Source organism: Dreissena polymorpha, chromosome 4 (genome assembly GCF_020536995.1).
Source record: "Dreissena polymorpha isolate Duluth1 chromosome 4, UMN_Dpol_1.0, whole genome shotgun sequence".
In the NCBI taxonomy this organism is placed as follows: Eukaryota; Metazoa; Mollusca; class Bivalvia; order Myida; family Dreissenidae; genus Dreissena; species Dreissena polymorpha.
The window spans coordinates 8,741,346-8,760,212 of record NC_068358.1 but is presented as its reverse complement, the minus strand read 5'-3'; the positions used below and the strand labels follow the sequence as shown (position 1 = coordinate 8,760,212).

Genomic DNA, 18,867 nt, shown 5'->3' with positions numbered 1-18,867 from the left:
TTTCTGGTGGTTTTTATATATGTTTATTATATCATTTTTTCTGAAAGTTTAAAAAGAAACACAGTCACTGTAATATAGCCAATTACATAATTTTCATTTAATATAAAATTATGAAAATTTGATTTAATAATTGATAATCACCTTAAATAAATATTTGATGCCACTCCTGAATCTACTATATTGAATGGTTACTTCGTTATATTTACAATAAAATTCACTATATTTAATATTAAAGAATTATTTTTTATTTTCTGGTATCGAATTATAATAAATTTAGAATTATGAAAGCTATTTTTCATTAAAATCAGTGTAAAGTGTATAAGTTCATTGGTTATTGCAATTAATTTACAAAGAATGCTTATTTACATAAATGCCGCAACAGTGCGTAATATAAATTAAAACTGTATGTTTCACGTGAATCACGTTTCACTTACTTAAAACATTATAAACAATTACCCGTTGTCAATTTATCGGCAATCGTGCAAAACAGGAATATATCATAGAAAAATGAATGCAATAAAATAATGTTAGCATCAAAATAGTATGCGCATTATCGTTTTATATCGGCTAATAGACAGCTTCCTCTTGTTCTGATTTGTTGTTATTCAACAATTGGGACGAACGCCCACGTGATAAAATTTCTACGTTTCATGATGTAATTTAATGACTTATAAGCACGCTAGGTGAAAAAATATTTCGCAGATGTGAAAATGTTTCATTATTAATAGTTTGTGCATTATCAAAAATGATATTTTCAGAATATGCAAAGACCTATAGATAACATGTTATCTATAGGTCTTTGGAATATGTGACACTTCAACAAACATAATTATGTACTTCCAATTAATACACAGATGTCTTCCCGTTACTATGCATAGTATCACGCTTCGATTGTAGTCATCTAGCATTACTGTTGTTATGCCCCCCTTCGAAGAAGAGGGGGTATATTGCTTTGCTCATGTCGGTCGGTCTGTCGGTCGGTCTGTCGGTCTGTCCACCAGGTGGTTGTCAGACGATAACTCAAGAACGCTTGGGCCTAGGATCATGAAACTTCATAGGTACATAGGTACATTGATCATGACTCGCAGATGACCCCTATTGATTTTGATGTCACTAGGTCAAAGGTCAAGGTCACGGTGACCCGAAATAGTAAAATGGTTTTTGAATGATAACTCAAGAACGCATACGCCTAGGATCATGAAACTTCATGGGTAGATTGATCATGACTTGCAGATGACCCCTATTGATTTTGAGGTCACTAGGTCAAAGGTCAAGGTCACGGTGACCCGAAATAGTAAAATGGTTTTCGGATGATAACTCAAGAACGCATACGCCTAGGATCATGAAACTTCATAGGTAGATTGATCATGACTTGCAGATGATCCCTATTGATTTTGAGGTCACAAGGTCAAAGGTCAATGTCACAGTGACCCGAAATAGTAAAATGGTTTTCGGATGATAACTCAAGAACGCATACGCCTAGGATCATGAAACTTCATAGGTAGATTGATCATGACTTGCAGATGATCCCTATTGATTTTGAGGTCAAAAGGTCAAAGGTCAAGGTCACGGTGACCCGAAATATTAAAATAATTTTCGGATGATAACTCAAGAACGCTTTTGCCTAGGATCATGACACTTCATAGGTACATTGATCGTGACTCGCAGATGACCCCTATTGATTTTCAGGTCACTAGGTCAAAGGTCAAGGTCACAGTGACAAAAATCGTATTCACACAATGGCTGCCTCTACAACGGACAGCCCATATGGGGGCATGCATGTTTTACAAACAGCCCTTGTTAATTTTTTATTCATTTATATATGAAAAAATAGACATCTCAAATCTTTGAAAATCGATAAAATATATTACTTTTTAGTGTACAAAATAAACCTCAGATATGTACCGATATCAGAAAACATGTGAATAATTTAATTAACAAACATTTCAATTACTCATTAAATTCACTCACTACCTTGTCATCAAGTGTATATATTTTAAGCTACTTGTAAGCTCAGATCACAATATATACAGGGTGCAGGATAAACGGGTTTTGCACACGTGTTGGACATATTTTTCAAATATGTAAAATTATTGAAATACATTTGCGAAAAGCTTTTGTGCACAAAAGACAGTTTTTCTTGAAGTTTGTGCTGATATCTTAATATTTAAGAATAAATCATTGAATACGTCTTACTTTGGTGCCAAAATTTCACGTTGCGTGTAGCATGAACATGTAAATAAATGCGTAAAACATCGAATATTTGGCCAAAAACACAGGCTTATTAAATAACATAGTTCACAGTGCCGAAAGCAGCATACAAACTGTATTTTATGTTCTAGTAGAAATTCTTAATAAAAATCGTTAAACAAGCTATTTGGAGAAAAGCCCACATACCGGTTTGTTTACATCCATTAACTTTCAATTGATAGTTTGCATTTAGACAGTATATATCCAATATTGTTTTGTAATATCCTACCATAACGAGGACGTCAATTGAGAGTCTTCTGATGATTTTGGAGAGTTATTAATAAATTTGATAGAATTTCATTATTTTTGGTCAATTTTATGATACTTATAATAATATATACAAAGTATAACGTTTTATTTTATATTTGGCATTCTATACATAGATGGTGACGACACCATGTTATTGTCAGTAAGACCGGTGTGTACACAATGAAATTTTGGTAGATTTTGGATAGTATCCGGTAGATTCCAGTAGAATTTTGCTTGATTACGGTAGAATTTTGGTAGTGTCCGGTATTTCCAAGTACCACATTAAAAATTGTATAAACAAACATGACGGACGTTGGAAAAACAAAGCCATCTTCCGCAAAGGAAACCATGGACGGTTGTGTAAATTTATGTTTAAAAAACTTATGGAACGATTGAACTTTACCGGTACGCAACGCTTAACATCAAACAGCGTACCCTAACCCTTAACACATAACAACTAACGTAACACCTTATAATCCTTTTTATGTCGATAGTGGTATACCCATGCATGCCAGAATTTTTCAGGTCCAAATCGGGACTTTCCGTAAACAATTGTCGGGACATTTTACCAAAAAGCGGGACACCTAAAACGATTAGCTGAAATAATTCGCGTTCAGAATTAATCTGAGTCTGCCAAAGCAAAAATCATCAAAAGACTCTTAGGCGGCAATTTATATTGACTACTAAAACGATCAATCATTCCACCTTTTCTATATACTCAACAGTCAGTATATTACTTACAAAAACTCTAAATTTCTGCCCAATCTTGACGATAAATGTGTGTTCAGAATTTCGTGAACACAGACTTTCTCCATTTTCCGGAAGTAAACACACTCCATAAATTAAAATGAGGGCTATCCCCATATGCCTCGATTTGACATCCAATTGGTAGAGGGATATCCCCTTGAACATATGTATATCGCGTGACATGATGTGAGTGCATCGAGCACTGTTCTTATTAAACTAATCATAAATTGACTCTAAATTTGGATTGATGCAATATGTACAAACTATTTTCTGAAAATCAGTCGGAAACAAAAGGTAATTTGTGAGAAACATCAATGTATATTGGTCATCATTCAATTTGTTTGATGTACAAAATCGGTGTTTTGACAGGATTTATTACCTTAGGTTGTATAATACACAGGATAAAAGTATCGTTGGACTTAATTGGGCCATGAAATACAAACGCAGTCGGCGTCAATTTCTGTACGATACATCTTTCGATAACAATTAGCAACCCCTATCATAAAAACACCATGGTGTGAATGCTGATTAAATCAATAAGTTGCTGATAAATCGCTGATAAGGTGTCAAAAACAACACTGGTGCACTCGAGTTGTAGAAGTGGGTTGTTAATTGGGGGCAATAAAGGGTTAAGCGATGATAAGTTTTAGCCAGAAAGAGCTCGAAAAGCGATTTTGTTTGGGAACTTATAGATCTTATATTGTTTTTAACGAATGTCGGGACAAATCGTCTCATATCGGGATGCCGGGACAAAGAGCCCAAAAGCTGGACTGTCCCGCCGAGATTGGGACGTCTGGCATGTATGGGTATACCACTGCGTACCGGTAAAGTTCAATCTAGCCAGACCTAAATCTGGACATACAAAACTTTAAAAAACAAATTTATACATAAGACATTTCTTCGGAACAGCCTACTACTCAGTTGTACAGCTAGTCCAACTTGTTGACGCTCTCAAATATTAAGCTACTTTTTATATCGGTAATATTTGGAGCTGGGGAGGCATTCAAATAATGTTGCACATTTTTCCTTCTTAGTCTGTATTGTTGCGCAAGGATTTGGTGCGCAACATTCAAGCCCCGATATCAGACACTTAATATCAACGGATTGCAATAATATTTACATACCTGTGTAGAGAATTCATTTTTCAATAATGTTCCGTAAAAATTATGTAATGACACTTTGAATTTTGCACGCATGAGCAATTTAAATCCAACCAATATTCAAATTTTCAATATCTCTCGATTCACTCGCTGTCTAGATATAAATCGATAACATGGCCTCGATGTAAAGCATCTGGTTTAAATGTGGAAGAAGAAACGGCGTCAAATACAGTTTGGGCGCGTCTGTTATGGTGCAGAGCGTTACATAGTAAACCGATGTTATTATACTTTTCTGGATGAATTAAGCATTGTTTTTTCTAAAGTGACAATTAAAAAGTTCTGAAATAAATTACATCTTTTATTTTTATGCTGTACATAAATAACATTGTTATAGATCGTACAGTATACCGTCCTATGTAACGTAGATTGTAAGTTAAATCCGGTAATCTTGCGCGTCCAGTAATCTTGCGCACTCCGCAGTTTGCGAATTTCGCAGACGACGAATGATTTTCTTTAGTAATGAAAGATGGAATTTCACATTTTTAAGAATTAACAGATTTAAAAGGTACGTATTCCATGCATAATAAAATTTGATCATTACATTTTAACACCTGTTGCGACATCCCTATACATTGTACATGTATTGTAAACACTGACCTACTTACGATAAATTCGAAATGAGTCACAAATTCCCTGCAGTCTTTAGCGTTTTCATACTTTAAATTAAGAATTCAAAAATCCAACGTGTAATTTAGCATTCCATTGCACAATATCAGATCAGTATGTTCTCCGCATGCGCAATGGCCTAGTTTTGATATTTTCTGTAAACTTTGGAAACATGATCGTGGTAAAATTAAACCTGCTATGCATAAACATTTTGTTCATGCTAGAAATCAATTAACTTAAAATTTTAATGTTTCTTTTGCTACAGTCAACACAATGCCACCACTATCAGCAAAGAAACCGAAGTACAGCTATTTATCCACATTAAATTTGAAAGGATTTACAAACTGATTTTTTAAATAATTTTCTGGAATGTGTATTTGTCCCTAATTGGACACCATGTGTCTACAATTTTGCCTAAATAAGGTCATTACACCAAGTGTGCAAGATTACCAGACACTGTGATAGATCAAAAATGAGGCGAGTCATGTTTGTTTTTAAATCAAATCGGACAGTTCTTCACTGAATTAATCAGATATTTTTGTGTTAATAAGCACATGAACTTCTTATTTTCATAATAAATTAAAAAAAATATGTTGTCAATTAACAAAAGAACATGTTTTTAAACCAATTGACCCTTAACTGCACAAGATTACCGGACATCATCGTACATAAAACAACACTGACAGAGGTGCGAAAAAGTGGCTGAAACTTTGAAGAGTGAATAGAAACTGCACCATATCAGTTTTGAACATATGCTTTAGCCTTATTAAATTGACAAAGATGAGCATACTAGATCTAGTTAGGTAAAAGTCGGTGTTAAAAGCTCATGTTAAATAAAATTACACTGTAATGCCTTCTTCAGATTGGTTGATATTAAAATTATACTGTAATGCCTTCTTCTGATTCAGCACACATGCCATACGTCCCGGATTGTCCGGGACAGTCCCGGAAATAAAGAACTTGTCCCGCTGTCCCGGAAATCTGTCAAATGTCCCGGAATTTACAAAATCCATATATACATGTACCTTATCTTATGCTTAACTGCACCTCGAATCTGTGTATATCTGCAGCGTCTCCATGACAATGCCTACCCAAATAGGCAGACGTGCAGACTACGCTACGTGTCAAAATTGATCAATTAACAGGGGTCCTGTTATCATATCGATTGTCTCACGTTCGCGGTAAAACCGAAAAGGCGGCATTGTATAATGTAGTTGTTAATGGACTTTACTCTACTACGTCATTATTTCCCGCTGCGTAAGGGCAAAGGATAGTTATTCACACATCTGAAGTCCAACATCGCTGAGTAAAAAAAAAAAAAGCAGTTTATGTTCGCACGTTTAACGGACAAAGAAGTATACCGGCACTGTTTTGTTGTATTTGTTTTATTGTGATTGGTTGTATGTATTGTGAATTGATTTGAGTTGACGATCTAACGGTACTGTAGTGTTGTATTTTTTATTATATAAATGTTATAAATGAATAAAGACGTATCAACAACTACGCGTTACACACCGGTCTTAATAACAATAACGCAGTGACGTCACCATCTATGTTTAGAATGCTTACACTGAAAACACGTGGCTTGTATCAAGTAACAGAAGTAGTAATGTTTAATTTGACGTTAAAAGATCAAGTGTATTTCGGATAGGTTTTCGAACTTTTGCAATTAACGATGCGAAACAAAAAAACGTACCAAAATGCATATGTCTATTAATATCGCTACATTTTATACATGTCCCGGAAAATCGGCAAAAGTCCCGGACAATTTAATTCAATGTCCCGGAATTGGTCTGAAAAATTATGGCATGTATGTCTGATTGGTTGATATTTAAATCTGTTTCATAATATGGCAAGAGGTCAGTGATATTGTTGCGATTTAAGCAGAAGTTTAACTGTAGAATTTATGCCTTTCTAATTTCAATTTGATGATATTTGAGGTAAAAATGGACTTCTGAACTAAAACTGAATGAGTTGGTAATGTTATTTTGCAATTTTACGCAAATTGATGAAAATTTAAACTTTCTGGTGTCAAACACATAATGGGTCCTTCACAGATAAGACGTTCCAAAGAATTTAGCCCATATAAAAAGTATCTCTAAATTCTTTGCGCGTCTTATAAATAAGACTATTGTACAGCAGTCAATGCACAAAACATTGTTTTAACTTTTTAACAACTTATAACCTGTTAATATGTTTCTTCTTGTTTAACACTATCACACTTTTCAGGGCTATAGATAACAAGCATATTTGAGTTATTACTCAATTAAAATAACCAAAAACGTAATTTTATTCAAAATAAAGCATACTAAAACGAAAATACAAATTTAATAAAGTAATTCCCATAAAAAAACTTTTGTCAAGAAATGCAGTTCTCACCATTACCCAATTACAGGTATAAGGAAGGTCAAGCCTATAGCATAGTAGTCTGACTGTCTTGGACAACCCAATTACAGGTATAAGGAAGGACAAGCATATGGCATAGTAGTCTGACTGTCTTGGACAACCCAATTACAGGTATAAGGAAGGACAAGCATATAGCATAGTAGTCTGACAGTCTTGGACAACCCAATTACAGGTATAAGGAAGGTCAAGCCTATAGCATAGTAGTCTGACTGTCTTGGACAACCCAATTACAGGTATAAGGAAGGTCAAGCCTATAGCATAGTAGTCTGACTGTCTTGGACAACCCAATTACAGGTATAAGGAAGGACTAGCATATAGCATAGTAGTCGGACAGTCTTGGACAACCCAATTACAGGTATAAGGAAGGACAAGCATATACATGTAGTATAGTAGTCTGACAGTCTAGGACAACCCAATTACAGGTATAAGGAAGGACAAGCATATAGCATAGTAGTCTGACAGTCTTGGACAACCCAATTACAGGTATAAGGCCACGACTTTTTTTTTTATTGGTTTACAAAAATTATTTTGAAAATGGTTCATCGGGCGGTCGAAAAAAAAAAAAAAAAAAACATCATTGGAAAAAAAAGTTAATACTAATAACATCAGAACAAAGACAACATATCTTTTATAACCTTAACACAGAGACAAAAAATCAAATTATGCAATGAAACACATCTATATCTTCAAATGAAATGAGTCCTAACAGCACCTTATGTAACATCAGGCAATTTTAAACACTCCATTACATGACATGCGTTCTTCTCCCATTAAAACGAAAAACTGCGCTTCATTTCCAAAATTGGATGCGCACCATTACGCAATGCGATGCCCGTTGCATAAATCTTATATAAGATAAACTACTCATACACAAATTACCCGGTATGTGTTTGCTCTTACTCGACTTATGAGATCGTACATGAAAAAAAAAATCGAGGTAGATCGATCCATGCGTCGTCGCAGTAATGTTTGTCAAAGTTGTTGTTGTCATGAAAACTCGTTGATTTACAATGCAAAACGTCTTATTTGAACTGACGCGAATTAATTCAATCATATTTGTCAACTTCGCTTTTGCTTTATTTTGATAATTTAATCCAAAGTTTAATGTTAGCAAGTGTTTTTTTTTTACTGGAATTGTAAACAAGGAGTCAGTTAAAGTCTTCCGAAAATGTGCAGTCTGTGTGAATTGACAGTTTGACGTCATCAAAGGAAAGCCGCTTTCTGTCGGAAGCAATTAAGCGACAAATTTCGCGCCGAAAAAATTGGCTTCCTTTGTCTAGCAATCAACATGCCGAACCAATCGTGTGTTTGTTTCTCAATTGCAATCCTCCAATTTAATAAAAGCACGTGCATAGCTCCGCCTTCGAATCTTTTGCAGAGAACGGAGGCGGAGTTTAACGGTTAATTGAGTTAACGGTTTTACACAAGTTGAGTTCCGATTTGCCGAAATTACTCGGCCCTAAGCATTGAAACGACAAATACATTTATCAATGATTTTCCGAGATATACCGATTTGTTCCGATTTCCAAACTTTCTGTACAGTTCCTATAAACTATGGCGGACGTGTTTACAAAATTCCTAAACACATATATCGTAAATAATGGCAGTGTTTTATTGGATTATTTATACTAATTATCAAATACTATCGGGTTTGTTTAATATAATTAACATGTTAAACAATATAGTTGCGTCACAGACACGGAAATAAATTTTGATGGGGTCGACATTTGACTGACGCTGATTTTCTTATTGTCTGTAATTTTTACCCGAAATAAATTTTGAGAAGTGCCCATAAAAGGACTGGTACATAATGTGTCACATTGAAAAATATCCCGATCTCTGCAATATATGTGAACCAATGGTTGATTGTACTTACTTGATTTTATTCGCAACCGTACTCAAACCGGATCGTTTTTTTTCTCGTTTCGCTCGTTTTGCAGTGCGGTCGGGAATAAAATATTTAAAAAAAAGACGATTTTCCGATTTTATTTTTTTTCCCATTTTCCAAAAATTAGGGTCGGCGGTTTTGTAAACCAAGAAATATAAAAGTCGTGGCCTAAGGAAGGACAAGCATATAGCATAGTAGTCTGACAGTCTAGGACAACCCAATTACAGGTATAAGGAAGGACAGGCATATAGCATTGTAGCCCGACTGTCTAGGACAATGCAGTTACAGGTATAAGGAAGGACAAGCATATAGCATAGTAGTCTGACAGTCTAGGACAACCCAATTACAGGTATAAGGAAGGACAAGCATATAGCATTGTAGCCCGACTGTCTAGGACAATGCAGTTACAGGTATAAGGAAGGACAAGCATAAAGCATAGTAGTCTGACTGTCTAGGACAACGCAATTACAGGTATAAGGAAGGACAAGCATATCAAGAATCTGCTTGTACAAATTGACAAGTGAGAGGTCATTGTCTTCTATTTTGCTCTAATAATCTAGCTTCTCTTTTCTTCTTAAAACTAGCTAGTAAAAAGTTAAAATTAGCTATTTACCAAAACAGCAATAGTCTAATCAACAATTAAAATTGATAAGGGTGCAGGGAAGAAGGGGCCTTTAATTAAGCAGTGCCTTCCCCAGGAATTTTTTCAGGCGCCCCGGGGCCGATCGGGGTGGGTTCGGGAGGGGTGTCCCCTCCGTACGTTGATTTTTTATTTATTTAAAGTGTCAATTCACGTTCTGTGGTGCGTTATAACTCAAATAAAAACAGCGTCAAAAGACGTCATTTGGTGCGCTATGACTCTTAAAAAAAATCCCCCAGTCATTTAAAAATATATTTTTTTATATTGTTTAATTGTTTTAAAACTTTTCCGCACAGATAGTAAAATCCCGCCTCGAACGATTCCCCAATACATCCGTTTCAACCCGACTCTATTCCTGTATTCTTACTATTTTTCAAGTTTCTATTTATTACCCGATAATCCCGTTTATTCCGTTGTTATCAATCTCTTTCTAGTAAATATTTACAATAAAATCTTTCAGTTATTTCTTTAACACAAACCTTGCCATTTTTTAAGTGACTATTTATAGATTTGATGAAATATTGCCTCTGAATATGCCTCTGAATATGCGTCAATCCCCTGACCTGTTGTGTGCTTGTTAAAACGCTCAATACACGCCATTTGTATGCAATAGACGCGACGTTGTACATGCTGCATAATTTTCGCGCTCTTTTTAATTGAGAAAAATATTCGACACAAAATAAATTTGCATTGCTAATTTGAAGCAAAAATATTTGACGTTGCGGTAACATTTACATTCGGAAGTGTGTTTCGGATTAAAAACGCGTTCACATCGACTTACGGGAATGGGTTTCGGATTACAAATTTAATTATTCCCATTTGAGATTTCAACAAATATTAACCGTTGCGTTATAAATTCAACGATAATTTGTTTAAACACTTTACGAGTCGAATAAATGTTTTGACGGAATAATGCATGAAATTCACGTTGTCCACGAGGATCACGGCCGGTTGCCATCATCAGCCTTCTAACTATCGATTATCGGACGAAACATTTACAAGTGTGCGTAATTAATTCAACGAAAATTTGTTAAAGCGCATTACGTGTCGAATAAATGTCAGAAAAACGAGGTGAATCAATTCTATAAATGGACATGTTGAAATATACATGTACTGGAATTAAATAAATTGTTATCACATAATTGTAACCGGGAGTCATTTGCACAACTTACTCGCTATAATAATTAATTGTTTACCACTTGCAATTAATTTCTCGTATTAATTATGAGTCATAGGTAACACTTGTTTACAGTAAAAAGGTGTGATGATGATGCCCGAAACCGTCTTTAATGTTCTGTACTGTACTAATTACCGGTTTTATATTGCTCAAATGGTACAACTTCTTGCTAATCAAGCTGCGATAAACTCTTACTTCATGCCCGACGTCAATCAAAAATAATGGTCGATAGTTAACCCCGCCCTCATAAGCATTCGCGTAACCGATTGGACGATGAACTTCACAGTTTGACGACTGGAAAGTTACCAGATACATCCTTGTCAGCATTTAAATGACCGTGTAATGTGGCTAGAATAATCGATACGCGCGTCATGCTATTCTCTTATCAGTGGATTATCCATTACCCCATGTGGTGTTTATGGCGATTACTTGTGAAAGTAGGTACCGAGTGCTCTTTTAAAACAGGAAATATTGATACACTGATAGGGAAACCTTGATTTTTTTGGACAATCTCCACTTCCTTTTACTGAAAAATACACTGATCGGAAAATTTCAAGCGCCCCGGGGACTCTGATTTCGAAATTCAAGCGCCCCGGCAAGGGGCGCTTAAATGGCCTGGGGAAGACCCTGATTAAGTTATGTGTTTGCTTATTTCATTTCGCCATTTTTAGGTTTGGCAGGTATGGCAAACTTCTTATCAATTTGTTGAAGCTTTACACAATTTGCAAATATTTTATTGTCACCGCTTCTTTTATATGCAACGCTCAAACTCAAGATCATTGAAACTCTAGCACTGTACTCCTCTTATCGATGGAAAGTAGAAGTTCTACCAGTTCTAGTTACTTAATACCAAAAATACAACAACTTGACCAGCCCTGCTGTATAACATAATATGAAGAATCTGAGCAAGCCTAGTTTAACATTGACCTGTGCTTGCAGGCATGTCCTGGCTTCATTCAATGACTATGTACTTAGCTAAATGGTTGTCTGGTTCTTACCCACATGCGTGTCATTTCCCTAATAAAAACATTTTAATTGAAATCAAATACACTTCTGTTGTTGTCAACTGTGTTTTTGAGACAATCCAATCTATGCTATGGTGATGTTGAATTTTCATTGTGTTGGACATGTTGTTCTGTCACTTTCAGTATTGATGGAGATGTCTCGCATACTGAACACAGGCCTGGATCTGGAGACACTGGCCACTGTCGTACGGCTGTGTGAGAGTGGAGTCAACCCAGAGGCAATAGCCCTCGTCTTCAATGAACTGCGCAAGGAGTCCTCAGCAATAAAAGTATGTGGTAAACTTAAAATTAAACCTTCTGAATTCTGTATTGCCTACAGATATTCTAATGCTTTAATTGTAAAAATTATTTCCACTTTTCTAGAGCTATTAAATGGAAATACAAATATGTGTTCATAATGAACCTTTTCTGTGCAAGACACTTCATCTGCAGTGATCCACTCATTCCTTTGTAATTTGCCCATATTTTATTATGTTGAGCATAGCTGTCTCAGCAGTCATGTTTGTGTCCAGGTTCAAGTATCACTGCCGAGTTTTAAAGTATTTTTTAATTATGTGGATTTTAAACTAAAATAGGAAATAAATGCAAAAATGAAAGAGGACAAAGAAAACAGGGCACTCACAGGCGTAAATATAAAGGTAAGGTTGCACTGAGATTGCTTCAGGGGGCTCACTTGATTGTGTTATCAAATTTGCATATAGATTATTGATTCAATGTCGAAGAATCTAGAACTTTGTATTTACGATGCTTTTTGGAGTTGTTTTTTTATGCTCCCCGAAAAATTTTGGGGAGCATAAGTTGCCAGTTTGAAGTTCCTTCCTTACTTCCGTACTTCGTTCCTTCGGTCACACTTTTGTTACAGTTTCTCATAGCAACTTTAATACTTAACCGATCTCTTTCATATTTGGCATGTAGGTACCTTGCATTGACCTCTACCTTTTGATGAGGTTTGAGGTCACTGGGTCAAGGTCACCGAGGCTAATAATAATATACTTTTTCCGTCACACATTTGTAACCATTTCTCATAGCACCTTCAATACTTTACTGATCTCTTTCATATTTGGCATGTAGGTACCTTGCATGGACCTCTACCTTTTGATCTTTTGATGAGGTTTGAGGTCACTGGGGTCAAGGTCAAGGTCACCGAGGCTAATAATATACTGTTTCTCATAGCACCTTTAATACTTTACTGAATTATTTCATATAATTTATTTGGCATGTAGGTACCTTGCATGGACCTCTACCTTTTGATGAGGTTTGAGGTCACTGGGGTCAAGGTCACAGAGGCTAATAATATACTTTTTCCATCACACTTATTTGTTTACAGTTTCTCATAGCACCTTCAATACTTTACCGATCTCTTTCATATTTGGCATGTAGGTACCTTGCATGGAACTCTACCTTTGATGAGGTTTGAGGTCACTGGGTCAAGGTCACCGAGGCTAATAATAATATACTTTTTCCGTCACACTTTTGATACCGTTTCTCATGTCTCCTTCAATACTTTACCGATCTCTTTCATATTTGGCATGTAGGTACCTTGCATGGGCCTCTACCTTTTGATGAGGTTTGAGGTCACTGGGGTCAAGGTCACAGAGGCTAATACACACATGTAATATACTTTTTCTGTCACACTTTTTTTTACAGTAACTGTTTCTCATAGCACCTTCAATACTTTACTACCGATCTCTGTCATATTTGGCATGTAGTTACCTTGCATGGACCTCTACCTTTTGATGAGGTTTGAGGTCACTAGGGTCAAGGTCACCAAGGCTTATAAAGAATTTTCCGTCACATTTTTTTGTACAGTTTTTCATAGTTCCTTCAATGCTTTACCGATCTCTTTCATATTTGGCATGTAGGTACCTTGCATGGACCTCTACCTTTTGATTAGGTTTGAGGTCACTGGGGTCAAGGTCACAGAGGCTAATAATATATTTTTCCTTCACACTTTTGTTACAGTTTCTCATAGCACCTTCAATACTTTACAGATCTCTTTCATATTTGGCATGTAGGTGCCTTGCATGGACCTCTACCTTTTGATGAGGTTTAAGTTCATTGGGGTCAAGGTCAAGGTCACCAAGGCTTATAATAGATTTTCCCGTCACACTTTTGGTACAGTTTCTCATAGAACCTTCAATACTTTATCAATCCCTTTCATATTTGGCATGTAGGTACCTTGCATGGACCTCTACCTTTTGATGAGGTTTGAGGTCACTGGGGTCAAGGTCGGGGTCACAGTGGCTAATTGAAGATTTTTTTAGTTGGTTATTAACACATAGATTGCCAAAGCGCATCATGGGGGAGCATCCATCAGTTTCACTGATATTCTTGTTTTAATTTGTTAAAAGGTTGTATGGCGAACAAAATGAATTTTAAGTTTCAGATGAAGGCCTTGTTTACAATAACAAATTATGTCGAATCATCTCAATATTGCCGATAAAATAAAGTGAATAAAGTGACAACAAAATAAAACCATTTAAAATTGCCATAATTTTTATGTCCCCCACTATAGTAGTGGGGGACATATTGTTTTTGCCCTGTCTGTCTGTTGGTCTGTTTGCGCCAACTTGAACATTTTGCAATAACTTTTGCTATATTGAAGATAGCAACTTCATATTTGGCATGCATGTGTATCTCATGAAGCTGCACATTTTGAGTGGTGAAAGGTCAAGGTCATCCTTCAAGGTCAGAGGTCAAATATATGTGGCTAAAAACGCTCATTTTATGAATACTTTTGCAATATTGAAGATAGCAACTTGATATTTGGCATGCATGTGTATCTCATAGAGTTGCACATTTTGAGTGGTGAAAGGTCAAGGTCATCCTTCAATGTCAAAGGTCAAATATATGTGGCCCAAATCGCTTATTTTATAAATACTTTTGCAATATTGAAGATAGCAACTTGATATTTGGCATGCATGTGCATCTCATGGAGCTGCACATTTTGAGTGGTGAAAGGTCAAGGTCATCCTTCAAGGTCAGAGGTCAAATATATGTGTCCCAAATCGCTTTTTTATGAATACTTTTGCAATATTGAAGATAGCAACTTGATATTTGGCATGCATGTGTATCTCATGGAGCTGCACATTTTGAGTGGTGAAAGGTCAAGGTCAAGGTCATCCTTCACAAGGTCAAGGTCATCCTTCAAGGTCAAACATCATATAGGGGGACATTGTGTTTCACAAACACATCTTGTTAATTATTCTTTATTAGAGAATTTGTAATAATGATGATAAGTGTTATTGTCTAAATAATATTTATATAACTATCACTTTAATTATTATAATTTCATAAATGTTTGCTTCTCTGCATAAGTTAAATTATCACTCATCTTCAACATAAAAGATCACTTCTCTGTTTGTTTGGAATTGAGTGTGACAGGGCATTGTTGGTATTAGTGAAGTTGTCATTGGTGCTGGGTATTTCCATATTTCATGTCTTCTTAAAGTCATGTTGTTTTATTTCTTATTTTTCTTTAATGGTTTGTTTTTCAGCATTTGAAATAAAATAAAACAAGATGTCTGCTTTTTTAAGATGATTGGTTGAATGTTTCCATATACCCCATATACAATGCACAATATGTCTTATTGGATGCAAATGAGAAATAAAAAAAAATCAAATATCAATGATTATTATAATTATGTTATATAACACATTTAATGTATCCCATTTATTGGGAAGGAATTTAATTTGGGTATATAATTCTTTGTTGCCTTATTGATGTGTGTAAAATACATGTATTAGCATGTTATAGTGTTCTTACAGTATTCAAATAGTAATTATAAATTAATAACTTGACTACATCCCAATCATTTTGAATGTATAATATCATGTGATATACACAATGATTACATTCATTGTTCTATTGTTTTGCTGATGAAATGAGCCTTGTTTTGAGAAAACAGGGCTTAATGCATGTGCGTAAAGTGTGATCCCAGATTAGCCTGTGCAGTCCCCACAGTCTAATCAGGGACGACACTTTCCGCCTAAATTGGATTTTTGCTAAGAAGAGAATGTCATCAAAGCGGAAAGTGTCTTCCCTGATTAGCCTGTGCGGACTGCAAAGGCTAATCTGGGACGACACTTTAGGCACATGCATGATGCCCAGTTTTCTCAGAACATGACTCAAATACAGAACTGTACCCTAACGTAGTGTGTACTTATCACTTAGCATTTGTGAGCAAATAGAGCAATTAGCATGATGATCCATTAGTCAACAAAATGAACATCGTGATTTTTTTTGTGCCGCTCATTTTTAGGACATATACAAACCTATTTCATTTTATAAACATTCATTCCATTTGGAATATCACATAAAATGTGGAAAATTGTGCAAAATCATTTTCAGTTTATAGATTTTCTTACTAATTTATTGTACATACCGATTAAATGTTAATAATGTGTAAATTTTCAATGATTTTCAAGCGTTATCCTTTGTTAATTAAAGTAACATAAATACTCAAAATCAACAAATATATCGTAAAATGAAGTTAACCCATACACAATCAGTGTTTTCTTATAAAAATAGTCAAAAATTCAATTTTTGTGCGTCGATATATTTCATGTTAATTTCAAGCCACGATTTTCCGAACATTTACTATCAAACGTGTGACTGGCCTCAGGCAGCACCGGAAGAAGGACGAATTCATGAGAGACTGGCCTCAGGCAGCGCCGGAAGAAGGACGAATTAATGAGAGACTGGCCTCAGGCAGCGCCGGAAGGAGGACGAATTCATGAGAGACTGGCCTCAGGCAGTGCCGGAAGAAGGATGATTTCATGAGAGACGGGCATCAGGCAGCACCGGAAGAAGGATGAATTCATGAGAGACTGGCCTCAGGCAGCGCCAGAAGAAGAACGAATTCATGAGAGACTGGCCTCAGGCAGCACCGGAAGAAGGACAAATTCATGAGAGACTGGCCTCTGGCAGCACCGGGAGAAGGACTAATTCATGAGAGACTGGCCTCAGGCAGCGCCGGAAGAAGGACGAATTCATGAGAGACTGGCCTCAGGCAGCGTCGGAAGAAGGACAAATTCATGTGAGACAGGCCTCAGGCAGCGCCAGAAGAAGGATGAATTCATGAGAGACTGGCCTCAGGCAGCACCAGAAGAAGGACGAATTCATGAGAGAGAACTACATCATGCTTCAGAAGCTGCCCTAAGCCAATTTTACGTTCGCTCGTGACTGTTTGGATGTTGTGGCTGGAAAATCACATGGAATATATTGGGACACACAAAAATACAAACGAGCATTTTGTATCGTGATAAATCTATGTTACAAGACCACATCTAGCATTAAAATCTCGCCTATAAGAAACATAGGCTTTTTATGTGTTAACTTGATAGTTCAAAATATTGTTCAAAATATTTGTTGATTGTGAGTGTTTATGTGCTTTTAATTGAATTACATTGGAAAGGAAACACGGAAAATGTATATCTCAAATTAAATGAGCCTCACTCAGTGAAAAAGGGGTTTAATGCATGTGCGTTATTTAAGTGTTGTACCAGAGTCAGCACAGGCTAATCAGGGACAACATATTCCGCTTTAATTGAATTGTTTTTTTAAAGAAAGACTTCTTGACAAATATCCTGTAAAGGCGAAAAGTGTCGTCCCAGATAAGCCTTGCAGACTGCACAGGCTAATCTGGGACAATACTTTACTCACATGCATTAATTGCATTTTACCCCCTTTTCTCAGAGCGCAAATGTACAAATTCCAGAATTTCCTCCCATGGCAACCATTAAGATCGTTCTTTTATCTTTTCAGAATGACTCTAATCAGAGTGGCAGCTGAAGTGTAGCCAGGTTCCAGATTGGTGGGCGTGCATTAATCTGCAGTTGTTGGCAAAGACAATTTCATCATTCTTCAGGATTTGTGTGGCTCTTTTACCTAATTGATCCTTGTCCTAAAGTAACTGTACTGTTTGAAGTGTTTAATAGCTTGAATGATAGACATTAATATATGGATCTATGGATGGAAATGAAATTGACATATTACATGTATGTTTTGTAAAGAGAAATAGCAGAAATATTGGAATTATTGCATATGATTATAATTTCTTATATTGTGAAATTACATAAGGTGACTTGGTGTAAACTTGATCTGAGATTAATATATTGTCATGCACGTAAATCTTAAAGATTCATAAAATTGTATGCACGTTATCAAAATTATATTAAAAAGAGAGAAATAATTGTGTAGAAATAATAAATTTAAGCTGAAGGTTCTCTGTGAAAATGTTTGGAATGAAATAAATAAAAGTTACAAGTATGAAAATTAATTTAATGAACCATAGCTTGAATAAAAATTGTGCTTAAATTGATATTAGTTCAAACCACTATTTTTTATTTGGAATACAAAATGTACTGCCAGTAACAGCTTTTTTTCCGCTTTACCGGTAGTTCATAGAAAACTTGCCCTTTTTCTATGATTTTATGATGCTTTAGAAAAAAAATTGCACATAAATTATTTATGCTTGCAGTTCTGTTTTTCATTATTTCAAATTTTTTACCTTAATTTAATGCTAATACATAGCCCCTGTTTACGAATGCTTTTTATACGCCCTTTTTGACAAAACGGGACATAATAGTTTTACCTTGGCGGACGGGCGGCGGCGGCGTCCACAGCAGTGTCCGCTCTCTAATTCAAATAGTTTCATCGGATCTATAACAAACTTGGTCAGAAGTTGTATCTAGACAATATCTAGGTCAAGTTGGAA

General features: G+C 35.7%; 1 protein-coding gene across 1 annotated transcript; it reads left to right on the top strand.

Moving 5' to 3' along the window:
* Positions 1-2,712: 2,712 nt before the first annotated feature.
* LOC127877579 (mitotic-spindle organizing protein 1-like) lies at positions 2,713-18,629 on the top strand. The gene is made up of 3 exons (XM_052423558.1): positions 2,713-2,854; positions 12,272-12,417; positions 17,916-18,629. The coding sequence occupies exons 1-3, from the start codon at positions 2,803-2,805 to the stop codon at positions 17,940-17,942; spliced, it is 225 nt and encodes a 74-aa protein (XP_052279518.1). The 5' UTR covers positions 2,713-2,802; the 3' UTR covers positions 17,943-18,629.
* Positions 18,630-18,867: the final 238 nt, after the last annotated feature.

Bases quoted from the DNA above. Each gene is read 5' to 3' on its own strand.
- LOC127877579 (XM_052423558.1), top strand. From the start codon at position 2,803: ATGACGGACGTTGGAAAAACAAAGCCATCTTCCGCAAAGGAAACCATG. The intron at 2,855-12,271 runs GTTGTGTAAATT...TGTCACTTTCAG, and splicing joins CGCAAAGGAAACCATGGACG to TATTGATGGAGATGTCTCGC. The intron at 12,418-17,915 runs GTATGTGGTAAA...TTATCTTTTCAG, and splicing joins AGGAGTCCTCAGCAATAAAA to AATGACTCTAATCAGAGTGG.